Source organism: Mycteria americana, chromosome 2 (genome assembly GCF_035582795.1).
Source record: "Mycteria americana isolate JAX WOST 10 ecotype Jacksonville Zoo and Gardens chromosome 2, USCA_MyAme_1.0, whole genome shotgun sequence".
Classification (NCBI taxonomy): domain Eukaryota; kingdom Metazoa; phylum Chordata; class Aves; order Ciconiiformes; family Ciconiidae; genus Mycteria; species Mycteria americana.
Genome location: NC_134366.1, coordinates 131,514,235 through 131,536,642, shown reverse-complemented (window position 1 = coordinate 131,536,642; position 22,408 = coordinate 131,514,235). Strand labels below are relative to the sequence as shown.

The 22,408-nt window shown below is 40.7% G+C and overlaps 1 protein-coding gene across 1 annotated transcript; it reads left to right on the top strand.

Annotated features, from left to right (window-relative positions):
* The first annotated feature begins 565 nt into the window (after positions 1 to 565).
* OPRK1 (opioid receptor kappa 1) lies at positions 566 to 21,403 on the top strand. Its single transcript, XM_075495710.1, has 3 exons — positions 566 to 825; positions 14,742 to 15,094; positions 20,871 to 21,403. The coding sequence occupies exons 1-3, from the start codon at positions 566 to 568 to the stop codon at positions 21,401 to 21,403; spliced, it is 1,146 nt and encodes a 381-aa protein (XP_075351825.1).
* Positions 21,404 to 22,408: the final 1,005 nt, after the last annotated feature.

Here is a 22,408-nt window from a genome sequence, read left to right as displayed (position 1 = left end):
AGGTATTTTCTGTCATTAATGTGTCTCTTCTTTGAAAGCAGGTATGGGATCGGGAAAAAAATAACTCAGGGCAGGATGTCAAAGCAGATGTGCAGAGAGGTGGTGGGTTTCTCCCCCCCCCCCCCCAATAGTAGAGCTTAGGCAGTAAGGAGCCCCTGTCATTAGGGTGCAGTTTGACTTAAAATATGGAGGATGGGAGAGGCAGGGTTAAAGTGTGGGGGTGGATCTGAGCTGTTTCCCATCTGATTTGTTTCTCTGTGCAATCTCTGAAAGTGGAGGAAAACTTTCCTTGTGCACCTGGAGGAGCAGCACTTACCCATTACATAGCGAGATGTAAAACTTGTAATTATTTAATATGAATGTGGTTTGCTTAAATTTCTGCTTGGCAAATTACAGCTCCCATCACAGCAGAGCTCCCCTTAGCACATACAAATTTCAGAGTTCTTAACGTCTGGGGGCTGTGACAGCACTTCTGTTCCTCTCTTCCCTCTTTTCCAGTGTACTCGCCTCCTGCCGTCTGCGCTCTCCTCCTGGTCTCCCTCCTGCCCGTGGGGGCTGTGCCCCTATGGATGCCCCTGTACAGATCTTCCGGGAGGAGCCGGACTCCACCTGCTCCCCGGGGCCCTGTGCCCCCCCCAGCACCAGCAGCAGCTGGCTCTTGGGCTGGGCGGACTACGACAGCAACGCCACCGGGGCCTTCGGGGACGCCCAGCACAACCACACCAGCATCTCCCCCGCCATCCCCATCATCATCACTGCTGTCTACTCGGTCGTCTTCGTTGTCGGCTTGGTGGGAAACTCTCTGGTCATGTTTGTCATCATAAGGTAAGAGGCTTTGGAGTACCTGTTGGAAGAGGTGCAAATGGCCGTCCCTAAATTTGGCAGTGGAGGGAGGGGGCTAGTTTATGGAAGCTCTCTGGGAGTGCTTACGTGAGGAGCTGGAAAAAAGTAACTGGAATGACCCAAACCTTTCCAGTCCCAGTGGTTTGCCTGGACGTGCAGTCAGAGAGAAGGGAGAAGCTGTTCAAAGTAATAAATCCTGCAGCCTGCGGAAAGGCGCTTTGTGCCCCGCAGCTGCGTTCATCGGGTGCCCTCTAGGGATGAGAGGCGGGTCGCATCCGGGGGAAAGCTCGAGTGGAAGAAAGAAACTTCTGCAGAGCAGCTTTTTTCCCCTCTGAGGAGTCCCCGAGGGATGGCTTATGTGTCTAGTCCTGTGGACACTTATACATTGCTGCCTTGTCACCCCGTGGCTCGTTTAACAAGGTGGGAAAAAAGGAAACGATAAAGATATGTGGAGATGCTTAATGTAAAACAAGGGATGTTGTTTCTCTGTCTAGCAGTGTTTGACTCCAGTTGTTGGTGTTGGACTGAAGGAAGCAAAGCAGATGCTGAAATACCTTTCCTATTGTTTTTCTGGAAACAGGAGAAAGCTGTGTGTCTGTGTGTGTTAGTTTTTCATATTAAGCCACTTAGTGAAATGCACCAATATTACACTTGCACTTACACTTGTATATTGGTGTATATTTTAGCTTGCACTATAATTTCTCTCTCTTTTTGTACTTTTCATTTGCAGTTTATAAAAATGTGTGGACAGGGCAGATCAGCAGCGTGATAATGAGCAAGCAAGGGGACTGAAATCATGCAACTTTTTCGACTCTTGCTTCACAGTCCATTTGAATCCTGCAAAAAATTCTGAAAAAAAGTAATTGTGCAGTATTCATTGCTCAAATGAAATCAGCTTGTACACAGAAAGAAAAATGGAGATATTGGAAGGGATCTTGTCAGTAAAGCATGCATGATAAGGGTCAAGCAATTGCAGGATGGTGAAATAACTGTCAGACTTAATATAGGGGGAAGTTAACTAGAAGCAGTGAAGTTGTTGATGAGGTACTTTACGAAAGATGAGTTATAACCAGGTGAATACTGTTGAATAATGGAAATAAAATCCCCTATAATAGTCAGTGCAATAAATTAAGATGCCTGTGGTCAATGTGGAGAAACTGGGTTGCTCCAGCTTTGTGATGCTGTAATTTTTATACCCCTGCATGCCCTTTTGCCCTTCATTCAGAGTAGAGATTTAATTTCTTTTTGGATTTCTCTTGCACGAAGAAAGACTCCATACTTGACACACACACAGAGCTGCAAAGGCAGAGGTTTTCAAAGCCATCAGTCACTAACAATAATAGTTGATTAACTGGCCTGGGCAGTGGAAATAAATTCAAACTTAGCCAGAGCCTTAAAAGTTAGCATGTATGGTTTCTACTGGTACATATGTATTTCCTTTTTTGTCTCCTTCTGTTACCCTCCTAAGATTATTTTTGTGAGGGTCTAGCTGGCTATGGCTCGCTCTCCTACCAGTTCCTACATTAGCCTTTTGCTTCAGTTTCCTCTTGGTCCATCTCTTGATTACCTGATCAAAAAAATAAATAAGTATGACAAAACACCTGTTGGTATTTTTTTTCCTTTTTTTTCTCAGTATCCCCCTCTCCTAGGTTTTCTCTGTGGCAAATGTTTTAAACACTGCCAGAATCATTAGATGAAGTGCATGTATACACAAACCTACAGTTTCAAACATTCCTTATGATTTTGAAATATTCCAAACATTTGTGCAAGAGGTGTATTTTCTTAATTTTTGTCCTAACCTCTCATCTCCCTCTCTCTTTCCCTCCCATCCACTCTCTGCATGATTGCATCTCCAGATGGATTTTCATGATCTGTTGACAAATGTGGCCTGCAGTGATGTTCTTTTGTGTGGAAAGCCAAGTTCTGTGGGAAGTTCGTGAAAGAAGGTGGCAAGGGAGGGGCATCGTGTCCCCCAGCCATCCCATGTTGCCTCTCCTCCAGCTGCCACAATTCTAAAGGAGGATGGGGACAGATTGTGGCTCTTCTTTACCAGCCAGCTGAGCACAGGGTTTGTGTGAGGCCCCTCGTTGCCATTTCTTATCTCTCTGAATTTCTGAATTCAAGATCTGCTCTCCTCCTCCTAACTCCCTCTGGACCAGCAGGCAAGGCAGGCACGGCTCCTCCTCCCGTTGCTCTTTTAAACAACATCTGATATAGTTAGAATAGTTCAGCTGGAAGGGACCTACAATGATCATCTAGTCCAACTGCCTGACCACTTCAGGGCTGACACCACATCACCTTTTGGGTGACACAAACAAGATTCCTTATCTTCTGAGACTTTCAGTAAAACTGTTGAAGTGTCAGTGCTGTGGTAGGTTCAGTAGACTCCAAATAGTCTTGAGATGCCTCAGAAACAGGCTTAAAATCAGACATAAGCTGTGGTGTAGGCAAGCCTTGGCCTTTTCCTTGCTTTAATATCCCCTCAGGGGCAGTTATGTGACTTCTGCACAGGGGCTGCTGAAGAAGCTCACGGGCATCAGCAAGTCAGCATCTCAGCAGCCTGCATGCGGAGTGCTGGGTATCTGAAATCTCTTTCAGGTGTGTTGGGGTGTATTTCTGCTGACAGGGAAAACCCTCTCAGAGTTCCCTTGGAGGGAAAAATAACAGGAGGATGGCACTTTGACGACATGTACAAGCTCCTGAAAGAAAAGTGGTTGAGTTTGGTACAGCTCCTGTAAATAGAGATTTGTGTAGAAGGCAGAGTGGGAATGGTACTTTAGTACGGTGGTGGCAGCATGGCCTTTTAAACCATGTCTCAGGAAACCTGGATTCTTCTTTTGGTTTTACTACCAGGCTTCAACACTTTGTCCTGTCCTGAGAAGGTCACTTCATGGCCCTGTGACTTGGTTTCCTCACGTGTAAAACGGTTTCCTCACGTGTAAAACGGAGATACTGGTATTCCCTGTCTCTAAACACACAGCAAAGGTTAGATTTAAAAGCCAAAGCCCAATCACTAAAAATCCTAACAGAGCAAGACCAGGACGATTGTAAGCACCCCAGACTCCTCAGGCACATTGAGAATGGTTATTTTTAATGTGCAGGAAGAGCTCTGTGTTGAGTATGCGGTGCAACCTGCACTCTTTGCACACTCGTTGCAGATGGCTCTCATGGTGTGGATGGTTTGCAGGAACTCTCCCTGTGTTCGGATGAGCTGAGGCACGTGTACCAGCCCCAAGGGACCTGCTGCCAGGCCAGCAGCCAGCCGGGTGGGCTGACAGTGCCTCACTCACGCCAAGCCATGGCACACGGGATGTAACGCTCTCCTGTGGCTGCTGCTTTTCCTGGGGAGAGAGACTAAGAGAGAAAGAGGGTGTCACGTTGCCTCTTGCACTGGTGGGAAATGCAGATACTATGTGGGAAGCACAGTCCTCCCCTTGTGGAGGAGGAGAGGAGGCATGAAATGGGTTTTTAGAAACCAAGTGAAATTACCTGACCTCACCTGAGTAAAGTTATACAGCTATGTGTGTCTTGGCATGATCAGAATCTACCTCAACCCCAAACCTTTTCTTTTGAGATTAGCTTTACCCCTGAGGTACTAGAAGATATTTCTGGAGATGCAATAGTTGGCCGAGGTTGATAAATAAAATTACTTGTCCTTGGAAGCAAAAAGTCTTTTTCCTCTCTTCCTCCTCCCTCCTGACTTTCTTTCTCTAAAATTTAGTGCTGGCTTTAAAGAAAATGGTGCTTTCTTGTGACAGCTGGAGGGGAAAAAAGTTTCCTGCCTGAAGTTACAACTTTAACTATGGATTTGCCCTTATCAAAACCATAAACATACTCTGGTAAAAACTCTGGGAGATACTGTCTCTTACCCAGATTACTCCAGATGCTCTCTCTTACTCCAGATTCACTTTTTCTATGTATGTGCCTTACTCTGATTGTTTCTGAAGTCATTTACTGAGAGCAGCTGCCATCATCAGGATCCTAAATAGCCAATCCTTTATTTCTTTTAAAATTATCTTTCAAGCTTTCAGTGAACTGAATAATTTTCTACACTCAAAACCAGTTTTAACAAGAGGCTGTGTCACAGATATGTAGATTCATTCCTAAGGGAAAAGAGAAAGCTTGTATTCCACTGCTTAGTCTAATATTAAAGAAAAAATATAACTAGTAATACATTTTTGTTCTCATATTCATCGAACCGAGTGACATCTTATGTAACAGGAAGAGTCTATTAAGAAATGTCGTATAAAATCAACTCCTTTCCAGGTTGTTTTTAAATCTTCTCCATCATTCATTCCAAATGGGAATGAAAATACAAAAAAAAGTATACAAAAATGAAATTGTTTCAATATATTGGCTTAAATCAATAACAGATTTTGATAAGATCAAAAGATTACATGTTAATTTGCTTTAAATTATTGTTCTAATTTTATTAAATTATATTTGGAAAGAATATTGTTCTGAAATGAAAAACGAAGCTCCAGAAGAGTCAGCCTAACTGAATAACCTGTTCCCTATTACTTGCAGTTGGTATGATTTCATTCTTTTCTGAAATCAAGGGTTTGGCTGCTAAAAGTAAAGGCTAAGCTGTTCTATACTTTGTGAAGTTTATGGCTTCGTACCTTTTTTTACCTGATTAAACATTTGACACCGTACTATCATCAGTACAGAGGTATCAAATGGATTGATAGTAATTAATCACAGGACCTCAAAGAGCATCTGGCCTTACCTCACTGAATGGAGGTAATCTTGGTAGGTTCTGAAGGGTTTGGCCAAACTTGGCATAATTTGCATCACAACTTTGAAGACTGATCATTACCAACAGCTTGATGGCACAAAGACCAGGGTAACAGGAAACATGGAAGAGGACAGGTTTAAAAAACAGTATTGGTAGTTTGAGAAGTGCAGCTCATTTAAACAAAATTTGAATGTTTCTAATAGTTTTAAACCCTGCTAGACAATTACTAAGTGAGACCTGGGGTTTATAAGCTGACAAGAAACCCAACATGGGTTCCCAATACAATGCTATGCTAAGAAGAGCAGAAAAACTGAAAAAACAGAGAGAGCAGAGGAAAGGGTTGGAAGGAATATTTACTAGAGACAGTATTAGAGAGAGGCTATAGCTTACAGTGAGTAATCTGTTTGGCTTCTGAAAAGTAATTTGGTACCCATCCAGATGCTTCCGCTGGGCTAGCAGCCAGGTAATCATTTCTTTCAGAGAAAGGCGTAAGTGGAATCAATGTCTGGAAGCAAGAAATATTACAGGGAGCCCTTTTGAACAGGCAGAAAGTGAAAACTTACAAAAACTTTCCAGTTTGGCTGCTGGCGAGGCAGAAAGCTTGAGATAGCTGGCCTGTCCTCAGCCAGGAGAGTGGTGGGGAAGCTCATGCTCCTGGCCAAAGGGTGGGGAGGGAGCACAGTGTGGAGATGGTGTTGGGGGGGGCAGGCTGGCTAAGCCCTTCTGGTGAAGGGGACCTTCCGGTGCTTTTTTATTGTTAGTCTCTTTTGTGGAGTTTGAGAGGCATGAGGAAATGGCAGTATGAATGTCATTTTGTCTACTGACAGACATGAGTGCACGAACTGAATTAGCTGTGGGGAAGGGGTTTGTACAGATGGAACGAGGACATGGAAAGAGGAGTGTCTGACCATGCTGGCATTCTGCAAAATATAAAAAGAATATAAATAAAGAATATGTAAAGGTGCGTAGCATTTCCATGGTCCTATTGGGAAGTTTGCATGCTAGCCTGTGCATCATATTTGAAATATTTATTTATCCTGAAGCCAGAGGGTTCAGCTCTCATTAGATTCACCTTCTAATCCCTAGGGAAGTGAAAATTAATTCTAGGCAGTTTGCTATTTTCGGTTTTGAGATATTATTTACAACGAAACCTTTGTCTTCTCTGCATGAGTATGAGAGCCTAACATGATTTACTTCAGTGCATGAGTCTCCACTAATACATGGCAAGAACATGTGCAGAACCTTTCTGTCTTCTCCACTCATCACACCAATCCACCTATGCAACACATGGTGCTCTGCCTGGCTGCTCGTCTCTGCTCTGAAAGTCAGTGCCATTCAGCAGTGCATTATGAGTGAATGCCTAGGGTTCCCAAACTTAGCTACCCTGCACCTGGAAGACAGAGGATTTTATATTTGCTGACTGACTACACAGCTAAATCCTTTTCCCACTGCATTGTAGGTAGCCTAGCCACTGTGGCTACTGTTGGGCAACTGGGAAAGACCTCCTTGAGTAGTGGCAGATGGGAATCTGCATGGTAGGATTAGTTCAGACAAGCTATTCAGTGCTCATTTAGTGTTCAAACCCACAAAAGTTTTTTTACCACACTGCTGGCTGATGGACAGCATCAGGACTTTTACACATGCTTTTCAGAATAACTGGCTTGTTAAAGTGCGCAGGAGAAGAAGATTTTCACCAAGGAAGCTATCAGCTGTGCTGTTCAGTTGACCGTCTTAAAGTTTCCTGCTTTTCACTTGTATCATCTCCTTTGGGAAAGCATGTGTTCAGTTGGTCTGTGCTGTGGGCTTCTCTGAGGCAGGTGAGGAAAACAGATGAATTCGTAGAGTGCAGAGAAAGCCTTCCAACTGCCTCCTATGAGGGACTGATGACTTCTCCCTGAGCTGGCTCACTACTGACATATGCATTTGTTGCCTTACCACATAATCCTATACTTGTTATAGCGTGAGGTCCCTTGTCTCCCATTCAACTTTATTACAGGAGTGCTGACCAGAGATTCAGGTCTCCACACATCCAAGTGTGTAGTTGTCCTATAAAACACTCCCAGCAGTGGCAGTTATTATTCATCCCTGTGGCAAAATGGAGACCAGGTGCCCTGTTTTGAGAGCAAGAGTGATACCCACACCCCAAGACGCCTGCGTGAGAGATTTCTGAATTCTTTCCTTATTTCTCTCATGCAGAAACATCTAGGGGAAGCAAATGTTCAGTAGCATTTGGCTGCTTCCAACCAACTTCTGCATACATAGCTACCTATGGGGATCAGAGCCTCTCCAAAGAATAAGAAGGAAAGTAAGACCCTGAAAAATCTTCTGCTGGAGCTGCTATCCCTGTCCCCTTGAGCAATGAGATTTGTTCTCTTTGCCAGGCAATCTCTGTCCTACTCACTTCCCTCTTCCACAAACACATAGCAAGCACTTTGCTCTGCCAAGGGAGCTCATGTCCTTCATGAAAAAAAATCCTTCCAAGAGAGAAGAACAATGGGAAAGGTGGATATTACCAGAGACAGAGACGCAGCACTGACCAGGGCAATGTACCTGTGTAAGAAGAAGTAAGAAGTATTAGGATGGGCTGTGTAACACCCTGGGAACTCCCCGTAGCATGACTGGTCACTGGAAAACATCTGCAGCAGCATAAAGTTTCTCAAGAGACAGAGTCAGCTACTTGACAAGATCTAGATTCATTTTACTTACCAATAGAGGTCAAAAAATCGGGTACATAGTCTAAGCTAATTGTCTAGGCTCTCTAATAATCATATTAGACATACTGGTTTTGGATAAAGTACCGATTTAGTAAAATTCTGCATTCTCACTATTTCATTTTAAGCCACAATAAATCACAACACCTTGACATTTCTCTGAGCTCCCCTACAAAATCATGGAAGCACAAATTTCACAGTATTGGTTTTTCTAACATTAAGCATATTTCTTCAAAAAGAGGCTCTTAAGCTCACATAAAAATATTAAAAGTCCTTACAATAGAAAGAGGAAAAAAAGTTCATTTTTGTTAAGTAGTGTGAATTTTTCTTCATTTTGACCAGGATACATGTAGACCTGAACTTCTATAATTCTTCTATAATTCAGAAGCTAGTTCTTTAGCTCAAGAAGGAAAGCTTCCACATCTAATCTAAATCTGCAAGATCTTGTTCAGTCTCAGTTTATGGCTAGTTCAGAGGAGTAATGGTAGTGGTAAATTGTGAGGATTTTAGTGATACCTTCTGACATTCAGGTAGATTATGCTCATGATCATGCTTTTCTTCTTTAAGCTGCTTTTCTTCTTTAAGATCATGCTTTTCTTCTTTAAGCTGCTTAAAAATAGGTACCTTCAGGTCCTTATTAATAAAGACAATTCCACTTTAGGATACTATTTTGTAGGCAACATGTACAATTTTTTATAGGCTCCTAACAATTTTGATGTTAAAGACAGGCAACCTTTAAATGTCCGCAGTAACAATGTTTGCTTTTATTTAAAGTGTTTTCTGAGGTCCTATCCCCTGCTAAATTCTGGCTTCAAAATGTGGTAATAGCATATAACCCAACATGAACATGGAAACTGCAGCATATTGATTTTTACATTCTTTAAGTGACCTCAGTCTTAGTTTCATATTGGCATAAGCCTTTTTTATTGACTTATGAAGATCCAAAAGATAGCTGAGCCACCCTTTTGACATGGTATGTGTTTGGAATAGATCTTTCTGGGTTGGTTTTTTTGGTGGTTTCACCCCCCCCCCCACCCCACCCCCCCCCGTTCTGACGCAGTATGATATTCAGTGTGCCCTGAATATAGCCTTGAGATTTAGAGCTTTCCTGACTAAGCTTTTCAGCTGCTTGATCCCCATATACTTCATTCAGAGGAACCTAGTGGAACAGAGCCTGCATCCTGCTGATACGTGTTTTTGCAATTTGCTTTTAGATGTGCTTTAGCTTTCATTTTCGTTCACTGACTCAGGTATCCGCCAAAAATACGTGTTTGTTATACCTCGTATTTCACGCTTTTGTACTTTCACTCTGCTACTGGAGAATGTTGTTGTAGTGTATTTTAGTCTTGCTCCCGTCCCCATCCCTCATTTCATACTGCAGGGAATGTTTCAGCCTACTGCAGTTCCATGAAAAAAATTTGACCAGAGCCTCCTTCTCAATTTTTATTAGCTTTACTAATGTTATGGTGTACTTTAGAATCACACTCCCCTCCTCTGCTTGAGATAATAACTTTAAGGGGCTCTACTAGCAGATTTAGTAATGCATTTTATTTTCTTCTGAAAGCATACCAACTTCTTAATAGCATGCTTCCTTCTTCTGTTACCACAATTTCATTGATAAGCTTGGTCTGGAGGTGTGATTTCTTCCTATTTACTGTCTTAAAAAAATGTGGAAAGTAAACCAGAAGGAGAAGTACAGTAATGATGAATCAGCTGTGAAATAGGGGAAATTTTCTAAGGGTCAGTCTAAAGTCAGTCTCAAAGAACTTTTGGAAAGTGGACTTAGCCTAAGTTGTGATAGTTTTGCGAATTTTACTTTTGACATGTAAGTAGACATCATTTAAATCTTGTTCCTTAAAAACTCTTGTCATATATCCATGAAAAGAATACATCCAAACCAAAGTTTTATTTTTCATTTTGACTATTTTCTGCAGGGTTTCCATATATCTTCCAGTTATTTAAAGTCTACAGAGGCTTGAAGCCTGCTTATAGCTTGACAAGCAGTCTTGCGATCCATCAAATAGCTTATCAGAGGTTTTTCTGCCTCTTGAAATTAGATTCTAGCACGTGATTTAAGAGAGAGACCTTCTATTCCTATGTAGTAGTAGAAAAGCTGTCGTCTTGTTATGAAATCCTAGTATTTAACAAACCATTTTCTAGATACAGGATTTCCCATGAACAGTTTATACAACAATGGTTTATAAATATTTTAATGGTCTTTGGAAGTTATATCTCAAAGACACTAAGAACATGTTTGTCATTAATTACCACTGTGCCATCTATGCCGTAGTTATGTCCAGGTTTCCCCTATCTACTCTGCTAGACTAATTAAAGCAGATAGCAGTATTTTTTCCTTAAATGAAATTCAGGTATTTGATCAATAATTTTAATTTTGCAAAGGAAGACAAGATTCCCTTACTCGATCACTGTTTTGACCTTGTTCAAGTGCAGATTTGGGTGAATGGAGGGTATGGTGGGAAAACCCCAAACCACATAAAATATTGCCTCCTATATTTTGGTGCAATAGAATGAGTTGTAGAAAAACAGTTAAATCCCTCATCTTGTGTTCGAGTCAAGACTCTATCAGGGTCCACTTCAAAGTGTCTGACAGCAACAGCAGTCACTTCAGGACTTTAACTGGACTTTTGGTTAAGCCTGCAAGCACATATCTTCAGAGGCATGTAGGCATTTAATAATTTTTAGGTGTTTAATTAAAAATATTGTAAAGAGTTTGGATGATTGAGTCCAGATTCTCAAAGGCATTTCTGAATTTATGAACTTCTAAATGAATGTATGATTTAATCTATATTGCCTAACAACTTTAAAGGCCAACATCTCATTTACATGGAGGCCAATGCTTTCAGGTGAAAGTAATCAAGCTCCTTACATTACTAGTGTGACATCAATGAGTTTTAAGGTTGCATCAGTAAAACATGGTTGGACTTAGCATTGCTGAGGTTAACCAGTGCACCCTTCATCCCTGAGTTAGGTACACATGATCCCTCTGCAGTGCCTGGGAGAACTGATTGCCTAAATGTAATAAAGTATTTATTGGAGCAGTATTTATTGGTCTCCCACCTTGTTCAAAGTCTGGCAGAAAAAGGGTCAGGTGCCTATTCTGGCTCAGGGTGAATGGTGCAAGGAGGCATGGCATCTGTGGTCTGTGAACTGGGGTGGATTTGGGCAAGGCCAGCTAGTCGTGGGACTGCCAGGCTGGTGAGCTGTGGGGAAGCACTAGATGCACACCAGGTAAGGTTATCAAAGCTGGGATTGTTACGTGCTTATTTGCTCCTGAAATGAGCTAAAGCTTTCACAGAGCTTTAGGGGACAAATGGCACACTGTGGGTTTTTCTTTTCCCCATTATATTTTCACTCCCATATACAGCTTTGATTTGGTTACATTGGAAGTTGTCTAAATGCTGATGCTGGGATGACTGTATTTCTTACTACCTGTGAATGACAAGACATCCTTCCTGTTGGATCAATAGTAGTGAGGAAAATTAATTTTCTTATATGTGCATGTGTTGCATAGTCCAAAAAATCAAAATTGCTCACTTTACATGTATAACATAAGCAGTACATATACAGAGAACATGCCTTATGTTGCAGCTTCAAAAATTTGAAGTTACCTAAAAAACTAGTTCTATTTTACAGAGGGTCTTTCCTATTCTGTCACTGGAAGGCTGGGGGGAGAAGGGAAAGGAATACTGGGAAAATATGGTATATATGGTCACAGTGTCACACGCAAAAAAGAATTGAATTAAGGTTGCCAGGAACAGGAAATGCCAGATATGAAGTCTTTCAGATATTTGATTTTTCAAGGCTAATAAAATCCTTTTAGTTATTTTTCACTACTTTTCTGATTTTCTTTAAGGAAAAAAGGTCAAACTAATTCTTTTATATGTGAAAGCAAACTTTCCCTATCCAAACACTTGGGGAAGTTTTTAAAGATCTACAGAAGTAATGATTCAGAAGAACTATTAGTTACTTCACCTCTGCTTATCACAGGCCATTGCATTTCATTTAACTATTCCTGTATTGAGTCTAGTAACTTGTATTTGACTGAAGCACACCCTTTGCAAAGCAGCAGACATTGATTTGGAGACATCAAAAGATGGAAAAATTACTCCTTTCTTGTGTAATTTGTTCCCAATAATAATCACCTTAGCTGTTAGGACAAATCTGTCATTTTTTTCTAAGCTGAGTTTGTCTGGCTTTGACTTTTATGTATTTGTCCTTGTTACACTTTTCTTTGCAGCCTGAAAGAGCTCTTCAGTACCTGCTATTTTCTCCCTGTGGAGGTCTTCAGACACTGTAATCAAGTCACCTCTCGGTGTTCTTTTTGATAAACTCAGTGTGCTGAGCTCTTTAAGTTACTCACAGTAAGAATATTCTCCAGTCCTTTCGCTTATTTTTGTGGTGCTTTTTATGCATCCTTTACAACTTTTCATAGTCTTTTTTTGCAATATGAACAAGGCAACAACTCCAAATATCATCAGTGATGTCCACAGAAGTAAAATCACCTTCCTACCACTCCTTTTCAGACATTCAATGGAAATTAGTCCATTTTAGCACAGATTTGCAGTCTGAGTGTTTAGTGAATTTTTGTTTAGTCTTACAGCTGAGATGCACTCAGAGCTGCTTTTTTTTTTTTTTACGAGGAGGGAAGTTCCTACTCTGTTAATGTGTCTTACATTTGTTTGTCCTGGCTATATGATCTCATATTTGTGTTTGAACAGTGCCTTACGGGCTATAACGGGACCTACAGGACAGACTGCCTCCTCTGCTGGAGGGCCTGTTGAGGAGATTGATCTGGGATGGGGCAGAAGCCCAGCTCTGACTGGCGGGTGCCTCCTTGCTCTGCCTTTGATCTCAGAGAAGCTCAAACTGGGGCAGAGGGAGTCTAGACCATGGGGGTCACGCCATCAGTGTAGGGCTCTTGTTGCTGCTTCCTTTTGGCTGTCTTTGCTCAGATATGTCTAATCTGGCTATGGCTTTGTTCAAGATGTGAGCCTGGGTATGGTATCTGGGTGAGAAGGGTTTACTTTCTTTTCCCTTGCCCCCTTTCTCTTTTCTATGCTTCGAACCAGCATTTGGTTTCATTTTCTAAATAAGTCGTAATTAGAGTGTTTTAGAAAAACTGATGCTATTTTTAACATTTCGTGTTGGTCATAAAATAACAGTTCTGCCCATATTTTAATTAATAGCTAATTCTCTCATTGGGCACATTTCGTCAGCACTTTTTTTTCAAATTACAGATCAAAGTTTTAAAGGCAAATAGACACATTGCCCTACAAGTTCATTAGCTGGACTGATCAAATCTTCTATTTCCACTGTAAATTATTAATGATACATATCAAAATGTAGCTAGACATGTTTCTGTCTGTGCTGCATGTGCACCTTTTATTTCGGATACACATTCAAAATATGTGGGTGAAACAGTGTTGAGAAGGGAAATCTGTCATTGAATCTCAATATAAATTAATAGCAATGAGCAAAAGTAACTAGGGGGAGGAAGCATTTCAGAAAGGAGAGTGAGGTATATCCCTATGTTAACAGGCTCTCCTTCATCTGTTGTGTCCATAGCAGAGCTGGAAGCAGTCTCCCACCCCCTGGGACACAGGCTGTGCCCCAGAGTCAGACTGTCATCAGGGCAGAACAAAGCAGGGTGCTGTCTCAAAAAACCAGATCCTATTCTTCTGTGTAGGCTGAGGTTCTTACCAGCTGGAAAAAACAAGTGCTTCATTTTGATGAAATTAAAGGATGCAGAAAAAAATGCTATGATAATTTTTTTCCCTACTGTGGTATCCTACTTAAACAATAGTCATCTTTCAGGTTAGCAGTCACAAAAGCGCGGACTGGGAAAAGCTGAGGATAAGAAAGGAGGAGAAATTGGAAATGAAGGAGCAAAGAAGGGAAATGACTAAAACTTGTATAAGCTGGCATGGTTGCAGTGAATTCAAGGAAGATAAACTTTCATATAAGAGTATAACAGATGTAACAGTTAACATGGATTCTTACTGGAGAATGGGATAACTATTCCTTCCACAAAACTAACCCAGAAAGCTCACAAACACTGACAGTTTGCTGTAAGAAAAGGAAACACAAAACATTTTGATCACTTGCAAATGTAACAATGGTATTTTCTTGTAGAAGGATTTGAGAAGATAGAACTGAAACCAGCATTTGGCTAATTAGATTAAATATATTCATATACCTGGTTTTGCCTGTGGTGAATAGTTCTAGCTGCTAATGCAGGTGCTGAGAGACTGAGTCAAATGTGTTTACTATTATCCCAAGAGTCTTGCATTTGTGTGCACTTCTGTCATAATTTAGAAATGACAGAAAAAAACCCAACTACGGCAAAGCCTGAAGGATAAACTGTTACATATCTGAATGTGCATAGTCATATTTTGAAATAATAAAACCTTACTTTTTTTGTTCTTCAGGTACACAAAGATGAAGACAGCAACCAACATCTACATTTTCAACCTGGCTATGGCAGATGCACTAGTTACCACGACTATGCCTTTCCAAAGCACTGAGTACCTGATGAACTCTTGGCCGTTTGGTGATGTGCTGTGTAAAATAGTTATTTCGATTGACTATTACAACATGTTTACCAGCATATTCACACTGACCATGATGAGTGTTGATCGATACATCGCCGTGTGTCACCCTGTGAAGGCTCTGGACTTCCGTACACCTCTCAAGGCGAAGATAATCAACATCTGTATCTGGCTTTTGTCCTCATCTGTTGGTATATCTGCGATAGTTCTTGGAGGTACCAAAGTCAGGGAAGGTGAGTGTGAGCATTCAAAATTCAGTCTCTTTGTTTCTCAAGTGATGTAAAATGTAGCTTGGAATATTGACTAAACCTGATTGATACCTTTTTCAATAATTTGTACATGCTCAGCATGTTCATCCACATTCCTTGGTTCAAAAAGTAAGTCTAAATTTCCGACATTTTGAAATATATTGTGGAACATTACACTATGACATATAAATCATTTAAGCGCAGATGCCCTTGCCAACTAAAAGAACAAAATGCTCTTTGAAGCATTGTCTGTGCTAGAATGAGACCATCAAAAACTAGCAGCAGACACCAGGGGAAAATAATCAGGAATTTGATCACAGTGGACAGATCAAAGGTTAGTTTAGGATGAAACTTGACATGTGAGCTTAAGGTGCTTTTTTGTAGGTGTTGTGAGAGTAGTTCTACTGAAGTTCCAAGAGCAGAAACTAGATTGCTTGGCATTAATATTAATATTAAAACTATCATTAGTATTAAGACTGGGGATCTTATTATTAGCAGCCATTTCACAGAACTTGAAGGTGTAGTGAAGAAAGAAAAAAAGTCAGCAGCTGGAGAGAGAAAATGAAGCGAAATACTATGAAAATGACAGTATCTCAAATTCATGTTTAAAAGGGATGGGGATGTACATGGAGACTTGGAAGGGCTGAGAATAAGTATCAGCAGAGGAAATGGGAAGGGGACCCCTTTGGCAGACCATGGCAGGGAAGCAACTACAAGAACATGAAGTCAATGAGATCTGTACACAGACCACCTGCAGGCTCTGCCTGAAATTTATAATCCATGAAGGACTGTGGATTTAGCCACTATAACTGGTGACTCATTACCAAAACTGCCCTGCTATGGAGTTAATCTTATTTTGAAATCCTTCTTGAGAAGGAAAGGGGAGAAGCATTCTCACACACATATACTTCATACCCACAAGCATGACAGTGGTGCAGGAGCACCTCAGTGTCTTCAAAAGGCTTGAGGCCTCTAATGATGTCCTTGTGTTGGGGCCATCTGTTATGGATGGCTTGATAAAATACAAGACATGCATATTTATTTGGTGGTAGTCTTGTTTGAGACGTAAATAATCTTTAGAAGAATGATTAATAAGTTCCTGAATTAACAACCTTTTCTATTAGAAAGGCTTCACTCCTCCCAAGAGAAATTGTAAACTTTACATAGGGACACTGTTATCTGGCAGAGACAATAAACGTTGTGTGTTAAACTCTTTGGCATAGATCAATGCAAACAAAATGTTTCAGTAACAGCTGCTCAAGGGCTGATTGATTTGGCTGAAGATGTATAGATTTTGTTCTTGATGTTGGTCTTCTGGCAGGTAGGTGACAGGAGAGTCCTCTGGAAACTCTTCTTTCAGCCCTTTGGGGGATCAAGTGTCCTGGTCTGCAGTGCTGTAACTCTTCTCCCCAGTAAAGTTTTGACAGGCTCTATAAAACAATGTCTAGCTCAGGAAACATTCACTTCCAGGCATCTTCGTTTGGGAAGAATAATTGTCTCACTATGCATGAGATCTTGAAGGCCATAGGACATTGGCTCAGTCAGGTGTTTTGCTGGAGCATGCTTAATTAGCAGAATATTCACTGAAGGCATCACATTTAGATCAAGGGGCTGCTCTGAGGCCAGCAATGATTAAATGCCTTTTCCACACCATGTGGCAGGCAGACTTCTTTTTTTTCCTGAAACAGAGACTAGTAATACACAGCTGAGCTGGGCCAAACAAGGTTGGAAATTATTGGCAAATGCTTGTCAGCCCCTACAGTTCAGCCCTGCTTGTCTGATCTAAAGTCTCTCTTGAGCATTTACTGCCAATTATCTTGTCTGGTGCGTTCATGGATTGCGCTGATAAATGGTGAAGGGGAAAAGCAAGGATCCTCCCTTTGCCTGACAGCTGGAGCTCAGGACTGAAACTTTATGTTATGTTGATCAAAATAGTTGTTGTTTATATGTTACAGGGACTCTGTTGGATTCAGATTTAAACGACAACTGAACATCAAATGGAAAGTGATTATATTTAAAGTTCCCACCCCGCGCTCAGTTAGTCCCTTTTGTTCTCACAGTCCGGGATTGCTCCCAGTGGTGTCCTTCTGGATACATTTTCCCTGCAGAACAAATTTTACATCTGTGTAAATATTCCCTCTCTGGCCTCAATGGATCCTTTCTTGCTGAAGAATTGTTCACTTAAAAAAAAAATTAGAGGTACTAAGTAATTCCCAGTAACAGTATGAAGGCTCCATTTGAGTACAGAGGAGTATGCATGCCTGAAGGTGACATAATTAATAATGTATCTAACAAATATATTTCATAGAATCACAGAATCACAGAATTGTATAGGTTGGAAAAGACCTTTAAGATCATTGAGTCCAACCATAAACCTAACACTACCAAGACCACCACTATACCATGTCCCTAGGCACCTCATCCTAATGTCTTTTAAATACCTCCAGGGATGGCGACTCAACCACTTCACTGGGCAGCCTGTTCCAATGCTTGATAACCCTTTCACTGAAGTAAAATTTCCTAATATCCAGTCTAAACCTCCCCTGGCGCAACTTGAGGCCATTTCCTCTTGTCCTGTCACTTGTTACTTGGGAGAAGAGACCGACCCCCACCTCTCTACAACCTCCTTTCAGGTAGCTGTAGAGAGCGATAAGGTCTCCCCTCAGCCTCCTTTTCTCCAGGCTAAACAACCCCAGTTCCCTCAGCCGCCCCTCATAAGATTTGTGCTCCAGACCCTTCACCAGCTTCGTTGCCCTTCTCTGGACACGCTCCAGCACCTCAATGTCTCTCTTGTAGTGAGGGGCCCAAAACTGAACACAGTATTCGAGGTGCGGCCTCACCAGTGCTGAGTACAGGGGCATGATCACTTCCCTAGTCCTGCTGGCCACACTATTTCTGATACAAGCCAGGATGCCATTGGCTTTCTTGGCCGCCTGGGCACACTGCTGGCTCATATTCAGGCGGCTGTCAACCAACACCCCCAGGTCCTTTTCTGCCAGGCAGCTTTCCAGCCACTCTTCTCCAAGCCTGTAGCATTGCATGGGGTTGCTGTGACCCAAGTGCAGGACCTTGCACTTGGCCTTGTTAAACCTCATACAATTGACCTCGGCCCATCGATCCAGCCTGTCCAGGTCCCTCTGCAGAGCCTTCCTCCCCTCAAGCAGATCAACACTCCCACACAACTTGGTGTCATCTGCAAACTTGCTGAGGGTGCACTCGATCCCTTCGTCCAGATCATTGATAAAGATGTTAAACAGAACTGGCCCCAACACCGAGCCCTGGAGAACACCGCTTGTGACCGGCCGCCAACTGGAGTAAACTCCATTCACCACCACTCTTTGGGCCCAGCCATCCAGACAGTTTTTTACCCAGCGAAGAGTACACATTTCCTATGTCAAGATTAAGATTCATCTTAAATGGTAGCTTATCAAACACATTTTAAAATACAGTTACACTGAAATACCATCTAGAATGCAGTATTTTTCCTTAAATATATCAACGTATTTGGAATATTTGGCTTTCAGAGTGGAAAATGTCGGTATGAAATCTTAAGTACTCAGTTTGTGACACTGTACTTAGTTCTGCACCTTTTAAGTCAACAAGAAGAAAATATAAATTGGATTTTATTCTCTTCCAAAGTTCCTGAAAATTATTATGATATTGTGCATTATGACAAGGATCTTTGATGACTGTTTGCCCATTGTAAACTGGGAAAATGTAAGTGGGTTCCATATAATTAATAGCATTATATATATCAAGTGAAACACACGAATATTAATTAATTTAGAATAAGATTTTCCATAGAAAGTAAACTGTAATGAGATGTAAGACAATCATTAAATTTGCATTCGATAATTTGGAATTCTAAAATGCCATTGACAACTACAAATTATATTAAAATGTAGCAAGCATGACATAATTATTTTGATATATATATGAAATTATGACAGGAGATCTGAAGAAGCAATTTCCTCTGGGAGGGCGTGGATGTGGTCCGGAGCAGTCATCCCTGATCACACCTCACTTTTGTCTAGAGTTGCACATCTGGATTCAGCTTTACTAGTCTAGATATTATAGGTGCATCCTGATTGTATTGTTCTGCTAGGCCATGATCTACTACAAATAACAGTACTAATCAATGTGAAAACTTCTTTGAAGATGATTGTTGACATTTGTAAAATAGAATTAAGTAAAAGCAACCGCACTTACAAAAACCTGGATCACAAAGGATTTAGAAAAGTTGACTGAGTGTCAAGACCCTGTTAAGTCATACTTGTGCTGTCAGCTTAGCATCCTCCATCAAGCTTGAAAGATATGTCTTTTCACTTTTCAGCTTTCAGAATAATCCATTAGTTGTTATATTATTTAAAATAAAACCTCAAAATATTTAGCTTTGATTTCAACTTTTTTATTTGAATGTTTTAGTATTCAATACCATCCAGTAACAGCTTTCTGATATCTAACTGTGGAAATATCTATACAATACCATAATGATAACTCCCCCCCAGTTGCTTTTCAAAACAAATTCTCTGCAGTATCATCTTGATTTGTGAAGCTATTCAATAGCAGGGAAATGTGACTTGATGGAATTTTTCTGACTAGTTCTGCTGGAGACAGATATGAAAAAGTGATGTGCAAGAGTATATTATTCCACTCTTAGATCTGATTCAGTAAAAGCCAACACATAATAATTTGTACAGGAATGACAAATGCAGTAGGGAAAAATGAAAAAAATTCAAAGAATAATGCAGTGCTCAAGAGGATAAAATCTAAGCTACAATTCAGAGTGAAAAATCCCTGTGTTACCTTGACTTGTCTTCAGTAGAGTTTAACTGCTGATAGTAGTGAATTTACCCCCTCTTGCCTTGCCATTTGTCTTGTTTCTTGGTTTTCCATATGGTTTATATGCTGGAACGCTCCAATGAGGTCAGCAAATGAAACCTCAAATATTTCATTCCTTAGCAGCCTCCTGTCAGATGGAATATTTGTGGGACATAAAATCAAGTGACAGCCTGTGACTCTGAATCCTGGCATGGGCAATCAGAAAGGGAGTGGGCTGGTATCAGTGGCCCAGATCCTGCAGTCTCTGCACAGGCTGAATTTTCAATGACATGATCTACAAAAAGAGCAGCTTCCATTTGACTCTGCACACACATGTATTTTATTTGCTTCTATTTAACTGAAAAGAAGCTGTTGCCAGGAAATAAGTTTTTCTGAATGCAAGCACTTAGATGTATTCCATTTGCACTGAAGAAGGCACGTGGGAAAAGATTATTACACAATTATCATATATTGGCAAAATCTTCCTACGATCAAAACCTCATTTGTCTCCCACCATTCATGATACCAAAACTCTGTCTCTACCCACAGATGAAAACATATGTAATTTGATAATAGTTATGAGATTTCTACTCCATTGAACAATCTGGCTTTAAATCTCAGTGAGATGCAAATGGAAACATCTTTACAAATTTTTATTTTTGTGCTCTGCATTTTTAGATCCTCCCATGGGAAACAAATTTTATACAATGTTGTGCATTTTAAAAAGCCCCTATCTCTCTAAGTAATTTCTAGAGACAGCTACATAAAACCAGTTTCAATGGTAATTGAAAGCTTTCCTTGGAGGGATTTAATGATAACTCCATTTATTAGTATCACATTACATGATAATCACTTTTCCTAGCTTATGCTATGATAATTACATTGTTTAGAATATTGAATAATAAAGCTATTTTCTTCTTCTTGCTTCTTTCATTCCCAGATACTGCTAGCACTGAATGCTCCTTGCAATTTCCAGACAGAGATTATGTGTGGTGGGACATCTTCATGAAAATCTGTGTTTTTGTCTTTGCATTTGTTATTCCAGTTCTCATTATAATTGTTTGCTATACTCTGATGATCCTGCGCCTTAAAAGTGTACGGCTTCTCTCAGGGTCTCGAGAAAAAGATCGAAACCTGCGCCGCATCACCAGGTTGGTTCTTGTGGTTGTGGCAGTTTTTATTATCTGTTGGACTCCTATTCACATTTTTGTGCTGGTTGAAGCGTTAGGGGATGTGTCCCACAGCACTGCTGCTATATCCAGCTATTACTTCTGTATTGCTTTGGGTTACACCAACAGCAGCCTCAATCCAATCCTTTATGCTTTTTTGGATGAAAACTTTAAGAGATGTTTCAAAGACTTCTGCTTCCCCTTTAAGATGAGGATGGACAGGCAGAGCACCAGCAGAGTCAGAAACACTGTGCAAGACCCGGCTTATATGAGGGAAGCAGATGGGACAAACAAACCTGTATGACTAGTCGTGGAAATGTCATCTTACTGTCCTCAAGAGAGAGAAGAGTCCAATGACCTAGGACTGACGCAGATTACCACTGCAGTTTGAACTAGAGTCACCCAGACAGACATTTCTGGAATATTTCAGAAATCCTAGTAGTTTGAACTAAAGCATGTTAATTATTGACAAGCAAGAATCTCCTGAAAATAAGCTCAAATGAAAAGGACCTGGCTGATGGTCAGGTTTTGGCACCATGTTTGCTGCACTTGAGCAGGTCCTAATACACACTTTTGGGGAGCCAGAGATGGTGTTGTACCAGCTGATTCTGGATAAGGAAAGTTCTGGCTTTTCTCTTTACAATACGTAAGGTTACATTAAGCAACATTTGGTCATAACACTGAGTTATGCCAGCAACTTTTGCCCCAACAGTGATTGCTTCTGAACTATGTAGTTTGACAACTTGATTGTCATACCCTTTTACAGTGAAGAGGGTTGTTTAGGTTTCTGCAGAACAATGCCAGAGCTATAATCAATATTGTCCTCAACTACTGTATCTGTAACATTTGTCTGTGCTGTGGAAATCCAATTTAAGCATGATCTGCCTACACACCAAAGTGATTTTATTGTGTCTGTGTATGGTAAATCATTTTGGCATTTAAAACTATTGGGATTTAAGGAGAATTATTAGTGTACTTTTAGCACGTGTTTAATCACCTGTGTGTAATGTTTTCTATGTGTGATTTTCCAACATGATTGTATATTTATTGATTGTGAATAATGTAATATGCATTTTCAGAGTGTATACTGAACAAGAGGCTAGAAAACTTCAAATACTTCACTTGTAACAAAACTGACGAAAAACCATGCACATTCATTACGTGGGGGAAATAATCGCATTCCATTTTCAGTAAAGGGGACAAATGGACATACTTAAAAATAGCGCTGTACTTGTTTTCCTGGACAATTTGTAAGCAGACTAAAATAAATATTTGATGAATTAGAAACTAGTGAATTAGCACATGGATT

What these genes read in the sequence shown, in the direction of transcription:
- OPRK1 (XM_075495710.1), top strand. Translation starts at nt 566, where the DNA reads ATGGATGCCCCTGTACAGATCTTCCGGGAGGAGCCGGACTCCACCTGC. An exon ending in GTCATGTTTGTCATCATAAG is followed by an intron (nt 826 to 14,741) that starts GTAAGAGGCTTT and finishes TTTGTTCTTCAG; the next exon opens with GTACACAAAGATGAAGACAG. An exon ending in AGGTACCAAAGTCAGGGAAG is followed by an intron (nt 15,095 to 20,870) that starts GTGAGTGTGAGC and finishes TTTCATTCCCAG; the next exon opens with ATACTGCTAGCACTGAATGC.